Genomic DNA, 23,514 nt, shown 5'->3' on the forward strand with positions numbered 1-23,514 from the left:
CTGAATAGGACCTCATTCCCCCTTTCTACCCCTGTCATTGGTACCATGTGCACCATAACCTCAGGTGACTCACCTTCCCCCTTGAGAACTTTCTGCAGCTGCTCTGAGGCATCCCCTAAGTGCCCCTTCTTTACAATTTCTAAAGGCTCCAAATTATTGCACTGGAGAGATAAGGGTGGGGAAGAGAAATGCCAGCTGGTGTAATTAACTTACTGCTTTGTAAAACAGTCTCAGAATATAAAGCAAACTTTTGGCAGGACATTCCTTTTCTGGGGTTTGACAGTGTACAATGTATAAATGCCTGAAATTCCAGCTAAAACTACAGTTCAGTAATTCCCAGAATATCAAATACAGTTGCGAAGCAACCTTGATTTTATCCTTCTTTTCTGAGCTGTTAAAAGTTACTAAATGATAAAGCAAAGCCAGTATCACATTTCAAACACTTGTAACAAAATTCTTTATTTATCATATCATACTTGCCTATACACATCAGCAGAAAGTGCAACATTGAATTGTATTCATTTATTCACCAGTCACCACTCCATCGGGTAATACACAAAATGTAAAAAGTCCACATTCATTAATAAATATGATTTATGTGCTGCCATCACCTTTCTTTCACTATACAGTTTTAAACCAGTGTGATCCACATGGAAATCCTTTAACATCAAAAGCATAAAAGAAGCAAAATTTTCACACTGATAAAGATTAAAATGTTTGTGTCACAAATTGATAAAACAGTTGTAGTATTCTAAAAACATTAAAAATTGCCTAGAAATCAGACAGCAAATAACTTGAGATTTTGTATAAAACCATCTTAAAGCACTTCTACAACATCTACATCAGAAGTTGATTTTCTTCTTTGAGTCGTATAAAAGACGTTGCTGTACAAGTACATATCAAGCTTTTGGTATAACTGTGCTATGGACATAATTGACAGTATTGAATAAAAACTAAAATTTACATGACATTTATAAAAGTAGGCAAGGTCACATATACTGAGTTGGGATTTTGCATTGAGTGGAGAATGCTCTTACTTGGACGACTGATGGCAATTGACAACGTATTGGCTGATGTGGACAAAATATAGGACATAATAGATCAAGAATAACTTATGAAAGACAAATCAATTTAAACACAGTTTACAGACATTGAATCACAGCATTTAATCCATTTTAGACAATATTACTAGAAAATTTTTTTAAAATCAAAGCATAGGTACCATGTTTAAGCAACGTCAAATTCCAAAATACAAGTGACTTTATAGGTTTTAAAGCAATGAGAATTGAAATAAAACTTCAGTTTTATCAAACTCTAGAACATATAAGTGAATGAAGTATTTAATATTTTTGTATAAGATTGAATTCCTCAAATCTCTCCCAAGTGCAAAGACATTGAGTTTAATAGGAAACTAAGCTACACCACTCACACACAGACACAAACACACAGCTAAGTATTAAGAAAATGTATTAAAAAGCATAATATGTTAAGCATGACTTTTAAAATTTTTCTGCACAACATTTAATCCAACAAAGCTTTTACTGGTTTAAAGAAATGTGACACACACACACACACACACCAAATTAAAGAGTCCTTATGGTATTGTAGGTATGACTGTTGTGCTCTGCAAAAAATATATACTCAACTTCAAAATCTATCCTTTGGAGTAATTAACATAAGAATTAATTCTGGCCCAATATGAACAGAATATGCAAATATGCAAACAGAATATGCAGAGATAGTATCGTCAGAATTTCGGTAAAGCACAAGAAATATTAATCCTCAAATATCACAAAACTTGGCAGTTCTTCCCTATTACTCACTGTATATAATATAATAAGCTAACAGTAGTCTATTGGGAACCCTAATGAACCCATGCATTTGAACAATGCTTAATGGAGTTGCTGTTTACCATCTGGCCACCTTCAGTCATGATTCAGCAAGCGCAGGAAGCCTTTTAGTCAGCTGATGCCCAAAAAAGCGTGTTCAAGATCTGACTGAAGCTTCTTTTTATTATGCAAAGAAGGTCTTCAAAGTTAAGAGCACTGTCCACGTCCTTATCTACAGCCTGAGCCAGAATGCCATGTTCAAAATAAAATGTAGTTGAAATTAACTCAAGCTTTCAAATCAAGGTATAGACGACAAACTGGAATAATTAAATCCAAGGCATGAGTCTCCACCAATTTTCTACCTAAATTCAAAACCCATTTGCATTAAAAGCAGCAGAGATAGTATTGTCAGAATTTCGGTAAAGCACAAGAAATATTAATCCTCAAATATCACAAAACTTGGCAATTCTTCCCTATTACTCACTGTATATAATAAAAGGCTCAAGTTGGAATGAAGGTTTTATCCTTCTGAGGCAATCATACATGTGATGAAGATTGTGAATTTTTAAACTCAGTTGTGGGATTGCTTAAGGCTGAACGTTATGCAATACTGTGTGATGTCAAAGCATTTGCTACTGTGGGAGCTTCGTTTCCATAGTGCCTGATTCATGCCCAGCATAATATGAGAATCTCGGTACAGAAAATATAATTTTGGTCAGAAGTGAAAATTCCATTTTTAGATATTGACTTTTAATTAAGTATTGTAGATTACTGTTATCTATATAATAAAATATTGTAAAATAATTATGCAGTTTTGCCCCATTATATTTACCTAATCTCTTTTTGAATGTTTTGATTATGTTAATCATGAAAAAATTATAAAGTTTTTTGCTCGTTGGCAAAAAAATTATCTGCTTTCTTGACAATATCATACACCAGTCAAGACAATGCTACAATTTGTCCTCAATGTGAGAAGTCCAGTGATGTGAAACAAGACAGGGCTAGGAAAGCAGTAGAGCTAATATGAAACTGGTTGCCTAGTTAAGAACTTAAAAAGCTAACTCCAGCCATTTCAATTGAATTAAATATCAGGCTTGTCACGTAATGGATGGCAAATGTTTCACCTGCTGTTTCTCCACACCACCGGCAGCTATTCTGTGTTCACTGAGTTAATCTGATTATTGGTATAAGTAATATTACAAACTGGAGTTTCTGGTAAGTCTCCCAAGATTTAAAAAAAAGAGAACATGGTACATGCCATGATTAAATGTTTAATTGGGATTGTGTACAGGCACAGATATAGCTGATGATAAAAATCTGTATTATTTCTATATTTCAAATGAAATGTAAACCTTTGAAAATCAAAATAGGGCATGTGAGTTGATACTAAGAGGAAATAAATATAATTCAGATCAACAGAAACTTCCGTGTTATATGGCGTGTACTGGAAGCTGATCACATTTGAGGGAAATATTTAATCCTGCAACGAATTTTTGTACAAGTTGAATTTCACTGATGTCACGATTATTTGAGAGATAGGTGGAAAATTCCTAAAATATAGGCTCATTCTTCAATGACTGAGATAAGGAGTATTGTATTTTCAATGGCAAAATAATCCACGAGGCCATCAGTTTATAATGGAGACAATTTTAGCCTAACAATATTAATTAGCATTTAAGAAAGCACACTATTAAATGAATACTAAAGGAAAGTTGGAACATTCAATGTCAAAACTATCTAAAAAATACTACTGTATGAAATTAAGTTTCAGAAATAGATGAATTTGTTTCACCTTAACTACTGAGGCAGCCGAGGGGCTCCAAAATTGACTGCTAGTTTTCTTTGCTTGCGTCTGCCAGAGGAACCTGCTGCTGGTTGTTGCTGCCCCTGAGGTTGAATGGCAGTCTGTACAACAGTTTTATCCTGGGGCTTAAGAGGTGCTTGGCTGGGCTGAATGAAGTTCCTTGAAGTGCTGGCACTAGGATACCCATGTGATGTGTTAGAATACTCCATTGTAGTTGCTGGCTGACTCAGTTTTTGCTGAACAGAGTGACTGACTTCCTTCTCATCAAATGTCTTGTTTAAGGCTGTCCTTCTCTTTGTGACCTTATAAAGAAGAAAATGAAAGACAGTACCACAAAATGCTCATAATGATAACAATAAAATTAGTTTTCTTAGTCTAATTTGAAAGGGAAAACTTCAAGCAGAATAATACAAGATGGTCTCATTAAAGTATTTGACATTATAACTACAACTAATGTGGACAATATGGTCTTTTGTATTTTGTACTCATAGTAAACAATTTAAGAGATGTAAGTTCACCGTAATCACTTGAACATTTAACTTGTTCTTCATCATTTCCTTCATATCCATAGATAGGACTTGCATTTAATGCCTGAGGTGAAAGAAGTTATTTGTGACAGTGCACCATTCCCTTGGTGTTAAACTGAAGTACCAAACAGATGCCAAATCTGAAATGGAAGCATCATTAAAGAACCAAGCTAACCAAATAATGTCAGGAAAGCTACATCTTGTACCCTAAGAGAAACAAGATTTAGAAATACCAGTTATGTAGGCAGTAATATACCAAGCTTCCAGAATGGGGTAAATGGATATTGGATAAAAGATTTAGTAAGAAAATACATAAAAATCAATTATCTTCACATTTAAAAAACAAGAAGCTATTAGATGAAGGCAAATACTATGAATCTTCAAAGTTGACTTAACTGATTATTTGCTGAAATTTTAATTTTTATTGAATTGCATTTGGCTTTTGTGCATAGTTTTGGAGCTCCAACTTCTAAGCAGAAATTCACAAAAGTTATTGAACATTATTGGATGGATCATGACCTCCCCATCTCAACTCGCAAACTTAACTTTTAATACTTTTGAAATCATAAGGTTTGCAAATATTAAGGTTGTATTCCCCCCTTCAAATTAGCAGAACTATAAATCACTTGCAAATGTCAAAATTCAAATAGTACAAAATTCTTTGTTTACACTTTTGGGAACACATGGTCAAGTGATAGCATCCTTGATTCCAAGTTGTAAAGGCTGTGATTCAAAACCCCATTCTAGGGCTAATAGTAGTAGTGTGCTAACTCAAGTCGAATGTGATGATCTCTAAGGGGTTGTATATTGGTGGCTGTAGAGGCTGATCCAGGATCCACATATTCAGTGTGGACAGGAATAAGTGGTGGCTGTGGATAGTGGTTGGGTCTTTTTGGTTGTTCTCTCGATTCGCAGCTTCCATTTACTTTTACTTCTCATGTAGCACAACTCCCTCGTGAACAGATTTCACTGATTTTTATCTACTGAGTGCAATGCCTTTCCAGTTTTTAGATGAACTGTTGAATTTCTTCAAATGATTTTGATGTTATTTTTAAAGCATTTCCTTTCCTCAGCAGAGGCTTGCTGAACTTCCTTCAATTGGGACAGAAGGATTTTGTTAGGGAGGTGTGAATTTCATCTCATCCTGGGCTAAAGCACATAATTTATTTTGCCATTTAAGTGCAGTGTTGCTGCTGTCTTTAAGTACAAGAACAAGATGCTGTATCTTGAGCAGATGAAGTGAATGTTGAAAATCCAGTTTAGAAGTTATTCCAATATCCAAAAACCCAACAATATGTAAATGGTGGTGTTGCCCTGAGAGACAATATTAGGCATAATAGTGTATGAACACGTTCTTTGCTTTGTGTTTTTAAAAATATGCATCAATGTAAAATTACCCCTGCTCAATAAGAATAAATATGGATCCATTAAAGACTAATGGTTCATTTGCCCTCTCTATTCTCAATACAAAGGAATTTGATTACCAGAATGCTATCCCTTCAATATCAGGCAGGACCACCTATATGCATATATTCAGTGGTGTTATGTGTGCTGAACAAACCAGATGGAAATGGGGTCCAGAGCTAACATTCCCCCCCCCCCCCCCCCCCGGGAACTAGGCTGCTGATGAGAGAGAGAGAGAGAGAGAGAGATGAAGAACAGAGGTAGAGGCATCTGCTACAGATAAGAGAGAGAGAGAGGAATGATTTATGTATTATGGCTTCTTCACTGATGGAAAGGTAACAATCTTTTGCTACAAGGACACTTCTTTGCTCGTTAACATTCTTGCTGAGACAGCAGGGAGTGGACTAGTTTGATGGACATGCGGAGTTGATGGATGGCTCATACCCCATCAGTGGGGATAAAAGACGGGTCTGGGAAGACACCCTCAGACACACCAGTGGATACTGAAAGAGTGTTGTGCACCCACAGGAAGGTGGGGGCCTGGAGGATCGGTTCTGCCTGGGTGACGAGTCCATCACTGAAGAACGGTCTAGCCTGGTACGGAAGGGTCATAATCGGTGACCCCAACGGTACAATGGAACAAGAAGATGACAGAAGGTTTGCCTGCTGCAGCTGCTCATCTCTTGCTTGCTCTCTCTCTCCCTCTCCAACATTGCAACACAACAACAACTACCTCAGCACGAACTGAACTGAACTCTATATTCTCTTATGACAATTCATTTACCCCTAGACTTTGATAGAGCTTGTTTTTTACTGTTGATTATTATTCCTACACTTCTGTATTTATTATTGCTAACCTGTTTATATGTATATTGGCACTTTTGATACTGTATTGCTTAGTTTACTAATAAACCCCTTTAGTTACAGTACCACCAGACTCCAACGTATCATTCCATTTCTGCTGGTCTGTTAACCCAGTTACGGGGTACGTAACAGTGGTGTAATTCTACCTTTATGCATACAGTAATGAAACAAGTTGCTTTTACCAAAGGGGTGGTGGGCAAGATGGTGCCAGCGACCAACAACGATGTCTTGCGGGCAGTTCACGAAACAACTACTTCTTTGAAATGCATTTCTAATACTAATCTGTGTGCGATTGGAGCCTATAATTTACATTTTGATGTGTTTTTGGGGTGACAGCGATACGGTGCTTGTGCTGTCTCTGAGAGGATTTGCTGTGGTTGACAGCGAGTTGAGAATGGAGTGTGTGGACTAATGGCAGAGTGCAAAGCAATTATTTGTTCCAATTCTCAGCCAACTCATCAATTAAAGCGTCATGCAAAGTGGAAGCGAGTGGGTGTTCAGAGCCATCTGCCTGCATTTGACCGGTCTCCCTCTCCCCCTGCTGCCAAAGGAAGGAAGGTCTTGGATCTTGGGCAAGGCTTCATCGGCATGGATTGTGGATTAGACTCATTTTTAAGAGGACTCTGCAGCTCATGTTATATGTGTTTCTGGTTACTCCTTTTTTAAAAATTGCTACTTTGTGTGATTTTTGATCAGGGCGGACTGGCTCTGCAGCCTGCAATTTGATGTTTAATATTCTGTGCGTTACTTTTTCTTTGCCGTTTGAGCAATTTGTTCTTTTTTTTTGCGCGTTGGATGTTTGATGTTTTCTTCAAATGGGTTCCATGGTGTTTCTTTGTTTCATGACTAATCTCAGGGTTGTATACTGCTTACATATTTTGATAGTAAATGTACTTTGAATCTTAAGATTGAGTATCAATACAACAAAACAGAATGCTACTATGTCCTTTCATAAGTGATCTCTTCCAAGATTCTACATACATCTTCCTTCATTCTTCCCTTCTCCTGAGATCAAACAGCATCCCATTTGATGAGGAAGGATTTCTTTAGCCAGAGAGTAGTGAATCTGTGGAATTCATTGCCACAAGTGGCTGTGGAGGCCAAGATATTGGGTATACTTCAAGTGGATGTTGGTAAGTTCCTAATTAGTAAGGACATTAGTAATTAGTACAGGAAGTTGGCAGAATTAAGGGGTTGAGAGGAATAATAAATGAGTCACGATGGAAAGGTGGAGCTGACTTGATTGGCCGAATAGCTCAATTCTGCTCCTATGTCTTATGGTCTTATCACAATTTATTTTTAAGATTGAAGGCCTCTTACCTGTAAAGGCACGAATTGATTGTGAGTACCAATAAGCACCCCTCCAGGACAGATGTTCCCTGAATATGGTATCTGATAATTATTGTATATTTGGGGAGGAATCAAATTTGTCCAAGGCACAGGACCATATCCATGAGGTGGCACAGGCACTATACCACCTAAAGATTGAAATATAGATAAGTAATTTAAGATTTGTAAATATATGAAAACATTTAAATATTTATCTTGGACCATTCCCATTATGCTACCGTAATACCCACTCTAAGTTTCAACATTACTGATGTAATTCAATGCTACTTCACACTCTTAAAATAGCACTGATATACTCAGTGGTTCAGTTCCACTTTCTTCCTTTCTTTACTGCATTTAATCTTACCTCATATCCCTTGCAAACAAAAAAAAAGGTTGAATTTCGCTGGAATAAACCATGACTGGAAAAAATAGCCTGCATCTGTGGTGTTTTTCTGTACAGTATACTGTGGCATCAAGGAGCTTCCCAACCCGTCATGAAAGAACATCTTTACAAGCTGTTCATAAAGTGTAATGCACAAATTGCTTTAAAAAAAAGCATACTTCTAATTTTAAAGATCTGTTATCTATATAAAGAAAAGATAACAAAACTGCAGTTGCTGGATATCTGAAGTGTACTCTGGACATGCTGCAAACACTCTGCAGGTCAAGCAGCACTCAGGTTCTGATGAGGAGACTTGGAACAGAAACGTTTCTCTTTTTACAGATGAAAAAGGTACATTGCTTCCAACACTTTCAGATTAAAAAGTAAGTTTCAATGCAATAGTCTATGACGGAATTTTTTAAAAATGGAAAATTTAGAGCTACAGGTTCAAATACTTTCCAAAAATCAAAAAAGTGCTCTGTCGATTACATGGAAAGAGCTTCTAACTGCAGTCAAAAGGTAAACAATTAGGATTTTTTACATTATCTTATGTTGACACTTTTTAAAATAGACCATAAGTTCTTCAATGCGGTTGACTGTTCAAAACTAAACGCAAGTTACACAAGTGGAAGCAACTACATAGATTATTACAATAAATCCAGGCGTTTGTTACCTGAGGCCTGACAAAATGGTGGTGGAACGGCTCGAAGAGGTACATTTCCTGTCATGGGCTGATAACCGGGAAACACACTTGGAGCAAGGGGTGTATTTTGCCCTGTTGCATTCTGTGTGACAAATATTATCAGGTAAATATTCATCTAAAACTAGGTAGCAAAGAAATCAGACCTACAGAGGTCAGATTTATTTGGTGAAACATTATCAAGACTAAATTAAAAATAAAAGGAAGTTGATCTTTGTACCAGTCGTTGTAATGCAAATACTGCAGCTTTTTCTTGGGCTTCACTGTCTGAATGGCACTGAGGTCCATGCACCAGCAAACCATTGGCTAACTTCACCTGGCAAACCTTCAAGCCCTAGAGTACACAAAATTTCACTTTGAATACATAATATAAACACAAAGCATGTCATAAATTAGTTAGTTAGGCATCAGTAAAACTTGTTAGTTTTTGATTATAAAGTACTATATAGAATTTTATTTTCCCACTGACTGGAAGTATTTTGTTATCAGTAAAAGTTAAATGGCAGTCCAATAGAAACAGTGTTGGATCTTAAACTGAATAAGGTGCACCCTCAGGTCTCTTGACATTGTTTTGACATTTTTGCAGAATTTGTCCCACTCAGGTCTTTTTCCCTTGCTCTTTTAAGACCCAACAGAATTTTGTCCCCAGAAATTTGAGTTGAAGCTGAATAATAAGTTGAAGCTTCATGCCTTTACTATGTGCAGCCAGTACAGCAGACAGTATTGTAGCAACTTGTGGGAGTTGCTGTGTAGAACCAAAAGTTGTATGTAGCAAATGACGCAGTTGAAGATAACTCCAAAATTGTGACCGTTTCTATGTAAGGTTACATAGATTAGGGTTGAAAAACACCCCTGAATGCTGGCACTGTGAGGCGGATAAAGGGGACTTAGTACATGCTCTCTGTCCTGTCCCAGAATTCAAGAACTTAGGATTATGATACTTAAGTATATTGGTGAAGTTTCAGGTATTCAACTCCCTTTCTGGCCCAGACTTTTTGTCTTGGGAGATACACTTGGGTTACTTGGAGATAAACACTCTCAAAATTGGATCCAGACAAGTATAATGGTAGAAGACAAGTTATACTTACAGATTGGAAGAACTTGGGGGGGGGGGGGGCATTATTTCAGGAGTGGGTCATAGAAATAGCCAAAGTGGCAGCTTTTGAACACGTCTTACAGTTTGATAGATTGGACATCTATACACAAAAATGGGGCAAATGGGGGGTGGATAGTGGTGAATGTAGTGGTGAAGCATATTGCTGAATGGTAGTCTTTTCTGTTATTAGAGGTCTAATAGACACACTTGGTTATTACATTGATATTTATTTCTGCCATGTTTGTTTTTGTTTTATGGATAATTTTATGTTTTGTACGCTATGGTTTACATAATTTTAACACTGACTCAGGGATTCGGGGAGAAAATTAAGAGAGTGCAAAAAGGATGTTGCCAGAACTTGATGACCTGAGTTTGAGGGAAAGGATGAATAGGCTAGGACTTTATTCCCTGGAACATAGAAAATTGAGGGGTGATTTGATAGAGGTATACAAAATTATGAAGGGTATAGAGAAGGTAAATGCAAGCAGGCTTTTTTCACTGAGGTTGGGTGAGACTACAATTAGAGGTTAAGGATGAAAGGCAAAATGCTTAAGGGGAGCACGAGGGGTAACTTCGACAAACTGCCAGTGCAAGTAGTGGATGTGGGGTCAATTCCAACATTTAAGATCAATTTGGATAAGTACATGGATGAGGGGAGGAGGTATGAAGGGCTATGGCCTGGGTGAAGGTTGATGGACTGGACAGATTAATGGTTTGGCACAGACTAAATGGGCCTAAGGGCCTAATTCTCTGCTGTGGCATTCTATGACACTATGACAACCACACACACAACTAAAATAGTGATGTCAATAACAAGTTTGCCTTCAGATTGTATTAGATCACTAGCATTTTGCTATTTAGCAAATATTAAACTACTGCTGAAGTAATAATACAAAAAGCTCCAACCTGTGCAGTCTTAATAAAGGAGAAATCTGGATGTGGTAAACCAAGTCTGGCACAAGTGACGTACAACTCTGATACTGGAATAGACAGAGGAGACTGTTGTCCTCGATAATGTCCTGAGATTTCTCCACCCAATATTCCCTGAGGTTTGTTGATTTTTGCAGCTACGAAGAAAACAACTTCATAAATTGGAATAGTACATTTTAACATATTTTCAGCACAATATGTTCTCAAACATTAGACTTTTGACAATAGGAAATAAACAAACAATTCACCAATTGTATTGGTTTAATAGTTTGAGTTAGTTTCATTTAAAAAAAAAAATCTGTCCTTTTATTTTACAAAGTCACAATGGTAAAATATTATGAAGGAAGGAATAATGGGACCTTCTAAAGAAAGATATGATAATAATCTAGGCAAGTTATTTTTAAACACAGAAAGTAGTGGATGCCTGGAACACTAGGGGTGGTAGTGGAGGCAAAAATGACAGAAGCATTTAAGATACTCTTGGATACGCACATGAAGGTGGTGAGATTTTCACAATGTGCAGGCTGAAGTTTAGTTAGTAACTTAATTACTCGTTTAAGTAGTTCAACATATTATCATGGGCTAAAGACCTATTCCTGTGCTGTACTGTTTCATCTTCCATGTAACCATTGATCTTAATCTATATATGTACTGGAAAAATGAGATAGTTAAAGGCAACCCAAGAGTTTATGTGTTTTACGGGATGGTTCTAAATCCAACCAGCAAGCAAGTCTTGTAGGTGAGATAGCTGTTCAGTGAGATAGGTTTTAATTTATGACTTTTCTGTTAGAAACTCTTGGTACAAGCAATCATAATATGTTTTAATTTTACAATTTGAGGGAGAAAAGAATGGGCCCAAGTTTTCCAGATTAGATTTAAATAGCAAAACGATGAGGGTATGAAAGTAGACTTCACTGAAGAAAACATGTAGAGACCAGCCAGTTGTAATGCTGCAGCAAACTTTTAAGGGGACCGTTCAGAACACCACCCAGGTATATTTCAACTAGTAAGAAAAATTCCATGGGGAACCGCTATCATTGGTGGTTGTCTATAAAAGTTAAAGGCAGCATCAAACTCAAGGAGAAAGTTGCTGTTGTCTAAAGTTAGGCAACACATTAGAAGATTGGGCATATCAAAAATGAATGAGAAAAAGATAAATAGGGAAGACAAAATGAGCTAGAAATACAAGAACAAATATCAAAGGATTTTATGGACATTTAAAAGAATGAACAAATGAGCACTGGTTCCATGGAAAAGGAATCTGGTGATTAAATAACAGAAAACAGATGAATGAATCAAACAGGCAGGTGTTTTGCATCAACTTTCACTATAATAAATAAGCAACATGCTGGAATTGGGTGCAAATCAGCAAGTGGAAAGTACAGAACTCGGCAAAATTACAGTCAACAGGAAAGTGATACTGAGCAAATTGTCAGAACTGCAGCTGCCAAGATCCTGACTCCTGAAAGTCTTTGAGTTAGGGTCTTTTAGTGTATTTTAATTCTCCGAAATTCCATAGATCTGGGTTGCTTTCTGGGACAGGCAGTGTTGAGTAAGCCAGGAGTCTACAGAAGGACTTAGACAGATTGGTAAAATGGATGAAGAACTGGCAGATGGAATATAATGCAGGGAAGTACATGGTCCTGCACTTTGTTAGAAGGAATAGAGGCATAGCCTATCTTCTAAATGAGGAGAAAATTTAAGATTCAAAAATGCAAGAGAACTTTTGAGTCCTTGTGTAGTATTCCCTAAATGTAATCATGCAGGTTGAGTCAATGGTAAGGAAGGCATTCATTTTGAAAGAATGAGAACATAAGAGTGATTATGTGATGCTGAGGCTTTATAAGGTATTGGTCAGACTGCTTTTGGAGTACCATGAGTAGTTTTAGGCCCCTTATTGAAGAAAAGATGCACTGGCATTGGAGAGGCTCCAAAGGTGCCTTTGTGAGGAAAGACATCCTCCAAAGGTGAGGATGTTTCTGGAATGAAAGGGTTAACATATGATGAGCTCTGGAATGAGGGTTAATGTTGATGGCTCTGGGCCAGTACTCGCAGGAGTTTAGCAGAATGAGGGAGGATCTCAATGAAACCTATCGAATATTGAAAGTCCTAGATAGAGTGGAGGTGGAGAGGTTGTTTCCTATAGTGGGTGAGCCTAGGACCAGAGAGCACAGCCTCAGAACAGAGTTACATTCATTTAGGACAGAGATGAGGAGGAACTTCATTAGCCAGAGGGTGGTGAATCCGTGGAATTCACTGCATGGGATGGTGGTAGAGGTCAAGTCAATAACTACATGTAAAACAGAGGTTGATAGGTTCTTAATTAATCAGGGTGTCAAAAGTTATCAGAAGGCAGGAGAATGGGGTTGAGAGGGATAATAAATCTGTCACCCAACTTCAAGAAAAATGTCAAGGGATCTGGTAAGGATCTCTGAAACAGATTGGTCATATTTCTGAGAAATGCTTTGACAAGATAGACTTAGATCTACTGGGAGTTCAGGAGAGTGAGAAGTGACAACTGGAATGCAAAGTCCCAAGGGGTTAGGGTGGATGAGGAAAGCATGTTGAACAGATATCTAGAAAATCTAGGACTAGAGTCACTATTTTAAAAAAAGGGATCACCCATTTACGACAGATCCCTGAAAATAGATTAACCATCAATAAAATTCAATGAGTTCTAGTCACATTTTCTGTAACATTTACTAAGTTACCTCCCCATGACATATACACATTACATTCCTAACTGAAAGTAAACTGAAATGGCAAAATGAATAATGGTCAAAAACTCAGCACTAATGATTTTTTGCTGGTGGCAAATTAACTGATCTCAGTATAATTTTATGGATGTGACGCGTGTTCAAATGGTAAATAGTACAGTTAATTCAAATTTACCTGGGGCAAGATAAGTTCTGTGGCATCACACTTCGGGGAGTTAAATGATGATTTTGACAATTATGCAATTATCATCTATAAAGATAAATAGAATATCATGGCTAATACTACCTAAGCTTCAAATGTGTGTGTGGGAGATGTGTGGTCACAAATATTCAATATTGAAAGATTTTGCATTCAGACAGCCAATCATAATACATTGTTATCTAATGGTCTCTATTTTAATGGGGAAAGTTGCACTGCTAATGTAATTATTCCTCTATATCAGGGATCCTTAACCTTTTTTATGCCATGGAACCCCTATCAGTCCAGTGAAGCCTATGGACCCATTCTCAGAATTATATATTTATATATAAAATAAAATGCATTGGATTACAAAAGAAACTAATTATAACAAAATATTAAAACACATGTGATACAGTAATACATGTGCTTCTTTCTTAATGCATAAAATAACAAGACAATGCATTAAAATACAGCCAAGTTAAAATTGAATTTATTATGTAAAGTCTACATAATAATCACCATGAAAAAGGAGAAAGAAATTTAGATAATCAGAATCAGGTTTAATATTGCTGGCATAAATCATGAACTTTGTTGTTCTATGGCAGCAGTTTCATGCAATACATCGTAACAGAAAAGAACTATAAATAACATAAGAAATATCTTTTAAAAATAATTAAGTAGTGCAAAAAGAGAAACATAAAAAGACAAAAAAAAAGTGAGGTAGAGTACTTGGGTTCATTGTCCATTCAGAAATCTGATGATGGCAGGGACGAAGCTGTTCCTGAAATGATGAGTTCAAATTTAATTGTCACTGAACCATACATGAATATAATCAAATTAACAACGTTACTCTGGGGCCAAGGTGCAAAACACAGTACCAACAGTCATACACAGCACAAGACACATAGAAGATAGCAGTAAAATACAGTCATACAAAAAGTCTATGCAGTATGCAGTTGAACACAATACAGCTTGTCTTTTGCCAAGTAAACACTGAGGAACAGCACCAATTCCAGCCTGTATGCCGCACCACACCTCCTCCAGCACTCCGGTAGAACATCTGAATTCAATGCCTGACCCTGGGCAGCTGCAAGCAGGCAACACCATGGCTTGAGGCCTAGTCCTTGCTATAACCAAGGCCACGCAGCTCCCCCACTGTCTTCCCCCATCATTGGCCAATAAACCAATGAACGGGACTTGCAGCATTCCACACCACCAATGACCAACAGGGTCGTGCGATCAAAAGAAAAGCAACTAAGACGATCACTCACTTTGGATCACATACTTCCTTCATGCTGAAGTGTTCATGGGTTCATTGTCCATTCAGAAATCTGTTGATGAAGGGGAAGAAGTTGTTCCTGAGACGTTGAGTGCGTGTCTTCAGGTTCCTGCACCTTTTCTTAAATGGCAGCAATAAGAGGACATGTCCTGGGTGATGGGCTTCTTAATGATGGATGCCACCTTTTTGAGGCATTGCCTTTTGAAGGTGTCCTCAATGTTACAGAAGCTAGTGACCATGATGAAGCTAGCTGAGTTTATAACTTTCAGCAGCTTCTTCCAATCCTGTGCAGATGCCCTTCCATATCAGATGGTGATGTAACCAGTGAGAAAGCCCTCCACAGTAATCTGTAAAAATTTGAGAGAGTCTTTGGTGACATACCAAATCTCTTCAAATTCCTAATGAAGTATAGCCACTGTCATACCTTATTTGTAATTGTTTCAATATGTTGGGCCTAGGATAGATCTTCAGAGATATTCACACCCAGGAACATTGAACTGCTGATCCCTCAATGAGGACAGGTATATGTTCCCTCGAGTTCTCCTTCCCGAAGCCCACATCAATTCCTTGTTCTTACTGACACTGAGTGCAAGGTTGCTGTTCTGACACCACTCAACTAGCTGATCTATTTCACTTCTGTACAGCTCCTCGTCGCCATCCGAAATTCTGCCAACAGTTGTGTCAATAACAAATTTATTGATGGCATTTGAACTATACCCAGCCACAGTCGTGTGGGTAGAAAGGGTAAAGCAGTGGTCTCAGCACATAGCTTTGAGGTTTGCCAGTGTTGAATGTCAGGGAGGAGAAGTTATTATTTCCAATCCGCACAGACTCTGGTCTCCCAAGGATCCAGTTACAGAGGGAGGTACAGACGCCCAGGATTTGGAGCTCATTGATTAGAATTGAGGACATGATTATGTTGAACGTCGAGCAGTACTCAATGCTATTGTCCAGGTGATCCAAGTCCAAACAGAGAGTAGTGACATTGCATCTGCTGTAGACCTATTGTGGAGATAGGCAAACAGCAGCGAGCCCAGGTCCTTGCTTAGGCAAGAGATGATTCTGGCCATCACCAGCCTTTCAAAGCACTTCATCACAGTAGATGCAAGTCAAAGAGCAGTTCACCCTGCTCTTCTTTAGGTACTGGTATGATTATTGCCTTTCTGAAGCAGGTGGGAACCTCAAACTGCAGCAATGAGAGATTGAAGATGTCTTGAACACCCCTGCCAGTTGTTTGGCACAGGTTGTCTGTGCCCTACCAGGTACATCATCAGGGCATGATGCCTTATGACTGTTCACTCTCATGAAAGATAAGGCCTCTGAGCTGGAGTAGGGATTTGCACAGGTGTAGTTTTATTCTCCCTTTCAAAGTATGCGTTAATAGGCATTGAGAAGTACAAGGGACTGCAAATGCTGGAATCTGGAGGTATTCAATGGCTCAGGCAGCAACTGAGGAGTTGAGACCCTTCATCAAAAGGTATGTTAGTGCATTGATGAGGAAAAAGTTTACAAACCAACGTCAAACAGGAGAAAAGCTGCATCTGGAAATCTAAGCAACACATACAAAATGCTGGAAGGACTCAGCAGGCCAGTCAGCCTCCATGGAAAAGAGTAAAGTCGACGTTCTGGGCCAAGAACCTTCAGCAGGACTTCGGGACTTTGGTAGCAACCAAAGTTTCCATTTTTTTCTCTTTTTTTAACCTATCAGTTAACATTTTTCCCCCTTTTGCACTGATGCTTCATGACTGTGGGTGTGTGCAATGTGGTTAAAATTAAAAATATTCAAACACTTTTTGTCAACCTGAGCTACATATTACAGCTCCATAAGTGAAGATCACACAATGTTTTCTGCCAATATAGGAAGTACCTGACCCCTTCTACTGATTTTCACATCAGAGTTTGGAACAGATACAAATTAATGTTTACAGCACATTTTCCAACTCCCAATCAAGATTTGTCACTTATACGAAAAGTAAATATACTGTTTGTGCATGAGATTAATTTTCAGTTATCTTCCTTACAGATCCATTTGTGAAATAGGCAATAATTTTGCAGTTACCAGAAGAGCTACTCTAATCTAGTAGTCAGAGTGGTCATCTGACTAATATCCCTTTATGCTTTGGGAAGATACTGGGAACCACAGAACAATGGGTAATAGTAAAGGAAGTTCATATTATCAACGCTTGGTCTTTATCAGTTGAAAACATTGATGAGACAGCTTTACTGCCTTGGGGACTATTGCATTGTAAACATCCTACCGTGAGCTATCAGGAAGACAGAATAAGCAGATCGGGGAGTTTGAAACCTAACATCTTGTGGAAAAGTACTAAATTATAGATAACAAGTGTCAAAAAGCAATCTGTTAATTAGGAAACCAAGTGGCTAAAATAATTCCAGTAAGATGGCGGCGCATGCGAACACAACAGCCCCTTGGGGACCAACCAAAGGTGCTTTTTTCTTTGTAAAATTTGTCTTTTATGATCCAAAGACAATTCTACTCCAACAACACTGGGCACTGCAGGGCTACCCCATCAGTGAGCTGGTGTTGGTGGCAGAATTGGTCGGGACATCAGAAGAGCAGTTTGGGTATGCAGAAGCTGACCTGGCTGAAGATGATGTTGCTGCCTGCATCAAAAGTTGGTGCAGTATGACCATAGGAGATTGTCTCAAACATTTTACTTGCAATTGCAAGACTCTGTTGCACAGTGATAATGTAAGTTGCCGCAGATGTCTGGTGGAGGGACAATCGACCTGGAGCTGTTTAGCCTCAGTTGTAATGAGAACTAAGGCCTCAAGCCTCAGGCTTGTCTGCTGCTGCAGACTAGGTGAGAGGCACAGAAGTGTTACAGTATCACTGAGCTTGGCTGGATCCTGGCCTCTCCCATCTTCCCGTGTTCAAGTAGTGGAATGACAGGCTGGATTGTGTGTGTCTGTACATTGCCAAGAGACTACATATTGCTAGACACTGTTGCATTAGACTCTATATGTTTTTTTTCGAGTGATTATTCTTCTTTGCTCTATATTTTGAATTATGTTACTTGCTGTTTTTGAATGTTTGCTTGCTATTTTGAATGTTTTGCACCTTGGCCCCAGAAATACGCTGTCTTATTCAGCTGTATCTAAGTACAGTTTAAATGATAACTAAAGTTGATATGATATGATTTGCATATTGGCACTAACAGCAATTTGAAGTTAAGGAAATGCATTGTTGTGTGGATAAGATAGCAATTAATGCTGTGTAGAGGCAATAAAGAACAAAGAAATACTTGGGATTTGTATGAACAAATGTATAAAATGTCTTACAAGATGACCAGCAGCAGTGACCAGTCACTGAAGATAATGACCCTGAATCAAGATCAAACCACAACCAGGTTCATCAAGACTAAATAACATCTGAATACAAGTAGTAAGTTTTGGAAATTGTGTAAGTTTATGAGACTCAAAGAGTTGTGATTATTTGAAACTACAGGGTGAACCTTAAGAGTTGTTCAATTCAATTATGATCAATAAAGTAGAATTGTTAGGCAAACTAATTTTCTAGCATGATTTTATTGTATTAGTAAGATAAATGCTAAAATAGTGATTGACGTACCAAGTTTTTTAAATGGACGCTGGTGGGAGGTATATCCTGCTTTCTCATGATGGACTGAAGCAGCAGGAGAGGTTTCTTGCTTTACATTAGAAGTTGCACTAGTTTCTTTATCAGGGGTTAAATGTGCACCATCTATCTTCAGAATTTCCTTTAACATTTGCGTTCCTTTCTAACAATAAAATCAAAAATATTCATTACATTAAGTCAAATTTTTTTTAAGAATCCACAGAAATCAAAGTGCAAAGGAAGAGTCAGAATTCATACCGTTAGAACGAAAACAGAACTTTGTGGGAGTGGGGTAATATTTTGACATAACCAGATCAGAAAGTTAAAGAATTTAATGTAGATTAAGAGAAGAATTATTTCAACTATAGATATTTAAAAATCAGGTTTCACAGATATAATATTGCATATTCAGATTTGGACTCCTTGACGAACAATATTGGACAGTTATTTCCACATAAAGCTGATGGCAATATTTTTCTCCATGATTTTAATCAATCAAAAAAACGTGTCTGTCCTTCTGGCATTTAGCTCCTGAGTAGAACTTCAGTTGATGGGGGTGGGGAGGGGAGTGAGAAATGGGAGAACTGAGATTTAGCCGATAACTACTTTAGCACTCCCATTAAGTTGCATCAATTATCAATTTGCAATTTAGTCATAAATTCACCTTGGCATTACACATGTCATGTTGGAAGTTATATTGTTTCAAGAGTGTGTAGAGAACAAAGTTCAAAGTAAACTTATTAGTAAAGTATATATAGGTCTCTATATTCAACCCTAAGATTAATTTTCTTGCAGGTCTACTCAATAAATACATAATAGAATAACCATAAACTATGTAAGACCACACCAACTTGGGTGTTTAACTAGTGTGCAAAAGACAATAAACTATACAAATACAAAAAGGAGGAAATAATAATTATTTCATTAAATAAATAAACAAACAAACAATAACTATTTAGAATATGAGATGAAGAGTCCCTGTAAGTGACTCCATCTGTTCTGGGAACATTTTAATAATGAGGCAAATGAAGTTGAGTAAGGTTATCCCCTTTGGCTCAAGAGCCTTATGGTTGAGGAGTAATAACTGTTCCTGAACCTGGTGGTGTGGGTCCCGTTCCTGTACCTTCACCTTCGTTCGGATGCCAGCAATGAGAAGAGAACATCACCTGGGTGGTGGAGGTCTTTGATGCTGGATGCCGCTTTCCAGCGACAACACCGTTTAGACATGCTCAATGGTGGGAAAGACTTTACCCATGATGGATTAGGCTGTATTCACTAATTTTTGTAGGATTTTCCATTCAAAGGTATTGGTGTTTCCATAACAGGCCAATGCGATGCAACCAGTCAATATATTCTCCACCACATATCTTTAGAAGTTTGTGAAAGTTTTAGATTTTGATGTAGAATCTTTGCAAACTTTTTTAAAGTAGAGGTGATCTTGGAATCACGTTATTTTGACAATTTTAGTATGTTCTCAATCAGCTATTTCCTCTGTTCAGCTTCCTCTCTCACCTTCTCACTTCTCTGGTTCTGAAGTGTCTGTGGTCCGTAATGTCAACTGTTTCCCTTGCGACTGATACTGCCTGCCATGAGGAGGACTTCTAGCACTTGGTTTTCTTGTAATCTTATTGGTACATTTCATTCAGATATTATTACAATGGGTACTCAGAACTCTAAACAATTATTATGCATGCAAGCATAAGGAATACAAAGACTGTACCATTTTGGAATACATGCTGATCCAAACAGTCTGGTAGAAGTTACTTTTCATTTGCTGATTTTTTTTCTAGATTATACTAATGTTGGGTTGATTTCATAACCAAATAATATTCTTCATTATTATGTATTGCAAAGCATTTACCATTTTATTCTTTAAATCATAGTACAGCACTGGAAATGCGGGCTTCAAACTATTTGATAATCTTAATTGCCTGGCATATGACTTACCAAGCCCAGTTCACAGGCTCCCTTAAAACCCACTGGGCTGTTTCCCACGCTAACCCAAAATCTACCTCGCTCAAAACACCAAATCTCCGGAAATACATTATTCTACTGTGCGACATCTAAAACAATAGCAAATTAAAAATGCATGGAAGTATTAAGACCATAAAATATAGGAGCAGAATTAGGCCATTTGGCCCATCGAGTCTGTTCTGCCATTTCATCATGGCTGATCCATTTCCCTCTCCTGTGTCCTTTCATGCCCTGAGTAATCAAGAATCTATCAAACTCTGCCTTAAATATACCCAATGACCTAGCCTCCACAGCTGCCTGTGGCAACAAATTCCACAGATTCACCACACTCTGGCTAAAGAAATTCCTCATCTCCATTCAAAAATACAGCCCTCTATTCTGAGGCTGTGTCCTCTGGTCTTAAGACTTCCCCATCATAGGAAACATCCTCTCTATCGAGGCCCTTCAACATCCAATAGGTTTCAATTAGGTCACCCCCTCATTCTTCTGAATTCCAGCGAGTACAGGCCCAGAGCCATCAAACACTCCTCACATCACAAGCTTTTCAATCCCGGATTCATTTCTGTGAACCTCCTTTGAACCCGCTCCAATATCAGCACATCCTTTCTTAGTCACAATAATCCAAGTGAGGCCAAGTGACAAACAGGAATAACATCTAATTGTCCAATTAGCATTGACCCAACCAACCATGCCACATTAATGGAGTTTTATTATATTTGGTTAAAATTGGAAAGTAACATAAGATAAAGGCATAACATACTAAGTTTCTTATGAAAAGATATTGGTCCATCATGCCTCTAAGATGTGCCAATTCCAGTCATTTTTTTCAAATTCTTTCCAAAAGGAACTTACCTTATCCTGGTTCAAAACTATTCACAGGAAGGAGGGGGCATCGAGGACCGAATCAGGAGATCGGTCACAAAGCTCACAGTGTGACGGCAGGGCCAGTGGGGGCTTGTGTGTGTGTCCACTCATGCCAGAGTGACGAGTCCACCACAGAAGAACGGTCTAGCCGAGAACGGAGGGGTCATAACCGAATGACCATAACGGTACGATGGAACAAGAAGACAACGGAAGATTTGCCTGCTGCAGCTGCTTACATCTCTGCTCTCTCTCTCCAACAATTGCAACACAACAACCAACTACCACAGCACGAACTGAACTGAACTCTATATTCTCTTATGACAATTCATTTACCCCTAAACTTTGATAGAGCTTGTTTATTACTGTTGTTTAATATTCCTACACTTGTTTTTATTATTGCTAACCTGTTTTATATGTATATGTGCATTTTTGATACTGTATTGCCTAGTTTACTAATAAACACCTTTAGTTATAGTACCACCAGACTCCAACATATCCTTCCATTTTTGCTGGTCTGTTAACCCAGTTACAGGGTATGTAACAAATTGGGGGCTCGTCTGGGATTTGATTACCAAATTTTGGGGGGGGGGGGTCATTGAATTAGGATAGAAGTCCCTTATCTGATCTGGTTGTGTGGATAACCAGAAGGGAAACCAGCAGAGATGGGGATTGACAAATTTTTAAAGGACGGGGCATTAGAGGATGCCAGAAAGGTGGAATTATTGAGTATTGCGAGACAGTTGAATCTCTCGGCGGTGAAACCAGCGATGAGAAAGTTGGAGATATAGAGAGCAATAGCCACATATTATGTATCCTGGGTGGTGTTCCCGTCGGAGGTATTGGAGCTGTTCCCTGAGAGTAAACCAGCCGAGAGTGAGCTTCAGCTACAGTTGGAAAAATTAAGGTTGGCTGAGGAGGATAAGAAAAGGGAGCATGAGCTCAGGATAAGGAAGCTGGAGTGGGAAGAGGCTGAAAAGGAGAGGGAAGAAAGGGAGAGGGAGAGGCAATTTGAGCTGGAAAAAGAAAGGTTAAAGGCATTGAGGGGAGAGGACCAGGAAGCAGACCCAAACAAGGGGTTCAAGATTGGTCAGCAGATTAAGTTGGTACCCCCATTCGAGGAGATGGATGTCGATAGGTACTTCCTCCATTTTGAGAAAATTGCTATGAATGAGGACTGGCCTAAGGAGAAGTGGGCTGTTCTGTTGCAGAGTGTACTTAGGGGGAAGGCTCAGCAAGCCTATTTGGCATTATCTATGGAGGAGGCTAAAGATTATGATGAAGTAAAAAGGGCTATACTGAGGAGTTACGAGTTGGTTCCACAGGCATACCGGCAGAGGTTCTGGAACTTGAGAAAGCCGTGGGACCGCACGTATTTAAAGTTTGCCCGTGAGCATTGGTGTACCTCGAAAGGGGTCACTGGAGATTATGACAAACTGTTACAGCTAATGCTGATTGAGCAGTTCAAAGATTGTGTCCCTGAAGGTATGCGGACCTATCTAGATGAGAAGGAGGCAGAGACTCTGTCTGTGACTGCCAAGTTAGCAGACGAGTATGCCTTAACCCACAAGACAAAATTTCCCACAAATAAGAGCAACCAGAGAGGCAGTAGGGATGGTAGAGAAAGCCCACTGGCTAAGGCAGAGAATAAGCCGGGGACTACCGGAAAAGGCAAGGAGGAGGAAAAGCAGGCTGGCAAGAAGGTTCCCAACTTTACGTGTTATAATTGTGGGAAAGCTGCCCACATAGCATCTAAGTGCATGGCTCCGAAGAAGGAGACAGGAAAAGGAAAGACGACAACTCCGACTGGTTGCATTGAGCCGGTCAGCAGACCGATGAGGAAGGCGAGGTTAGACAGAGCCCAAGAGGGGCGTGAGAGGTTTATTTTGGAGGGGATGGTATCCGTGAAGGAGGGAAAAACCCCAGTTCTCCTGTGGATCTGGAGAGATACTGGGGCTGGTCAGTCATTGATTCTAAGGAAGGTGTTAGACTTCGGTGCTGAGACCGAGACTGGGGAGGTAAATGTGTTAAAAGGT

General features: G+C 38.6%; 1 protein-coding gene across 3 annotated transcripts in view; it reads right to left on the reverse strand.

The window, feature by feature from the left end:
• Nucleotides 1–440: 440 nt before the first annotated feature.
• xrn1 (5'-3' exoribonuclease 1) overlaps nucleotides 441–23,514 on the reverse strand; it is a 136,102-nt gene continuing 113,028 nt past the window's right edge. For 2 of the 3 annotated variants that reach the window (XM_073041507.1, XM_073041505.1), the window contains 6 exons: nucleotides 18,638–18,806; nucleotides 10,845–11,005; nucleotides 9,063–9,176; nucleotides 8,816–8,927; nucleotides 7,749–7,906; nucleotides 441–3,935 (listed from right to left, as the gene is read on the reverse strand). In XM_073041507.1, coding sequence (XP_072897608.1) covers nucleotides 3,627–3,935; nucleotides 7,749–7,906; nucleotides 8,816–8,927; nucleotides 9,063–9,176; nucleotides 10,845–11,005; nucleotides 18,638–18,806 — 1,023 coding nt within the window. In that variant the 3' untranslated portion in view covers nucleotides 441–3,626. The remainder of the gene's footprint in view (nucleotides 3,936–7,748; nucleotides 7,907–8,815; nucleotides 8,928–9,062; nucleotides 9,177–10,844; nucleotides 11,006–18,637; nucleotides 18,807–23,514) is intronic. The other variant, XM_073041508.1, reaches the window with a different exon arrangement.

This window comes from Hemitrygon akajei, chromosome 3, assembly GCF_048418815.1.
Source record: "Hemitrygon akajei chromosome 3, sHemAka1.3, whole genome shotgun sequence".
In the NCBI taxonomy this organism is placed as follows: Eukaryota; Metazoa; Chordata; class Chondrichthyes; order Myliobatiformes; family Dasyatidae; genus Hemitrygon; species Hemitrygon akajei.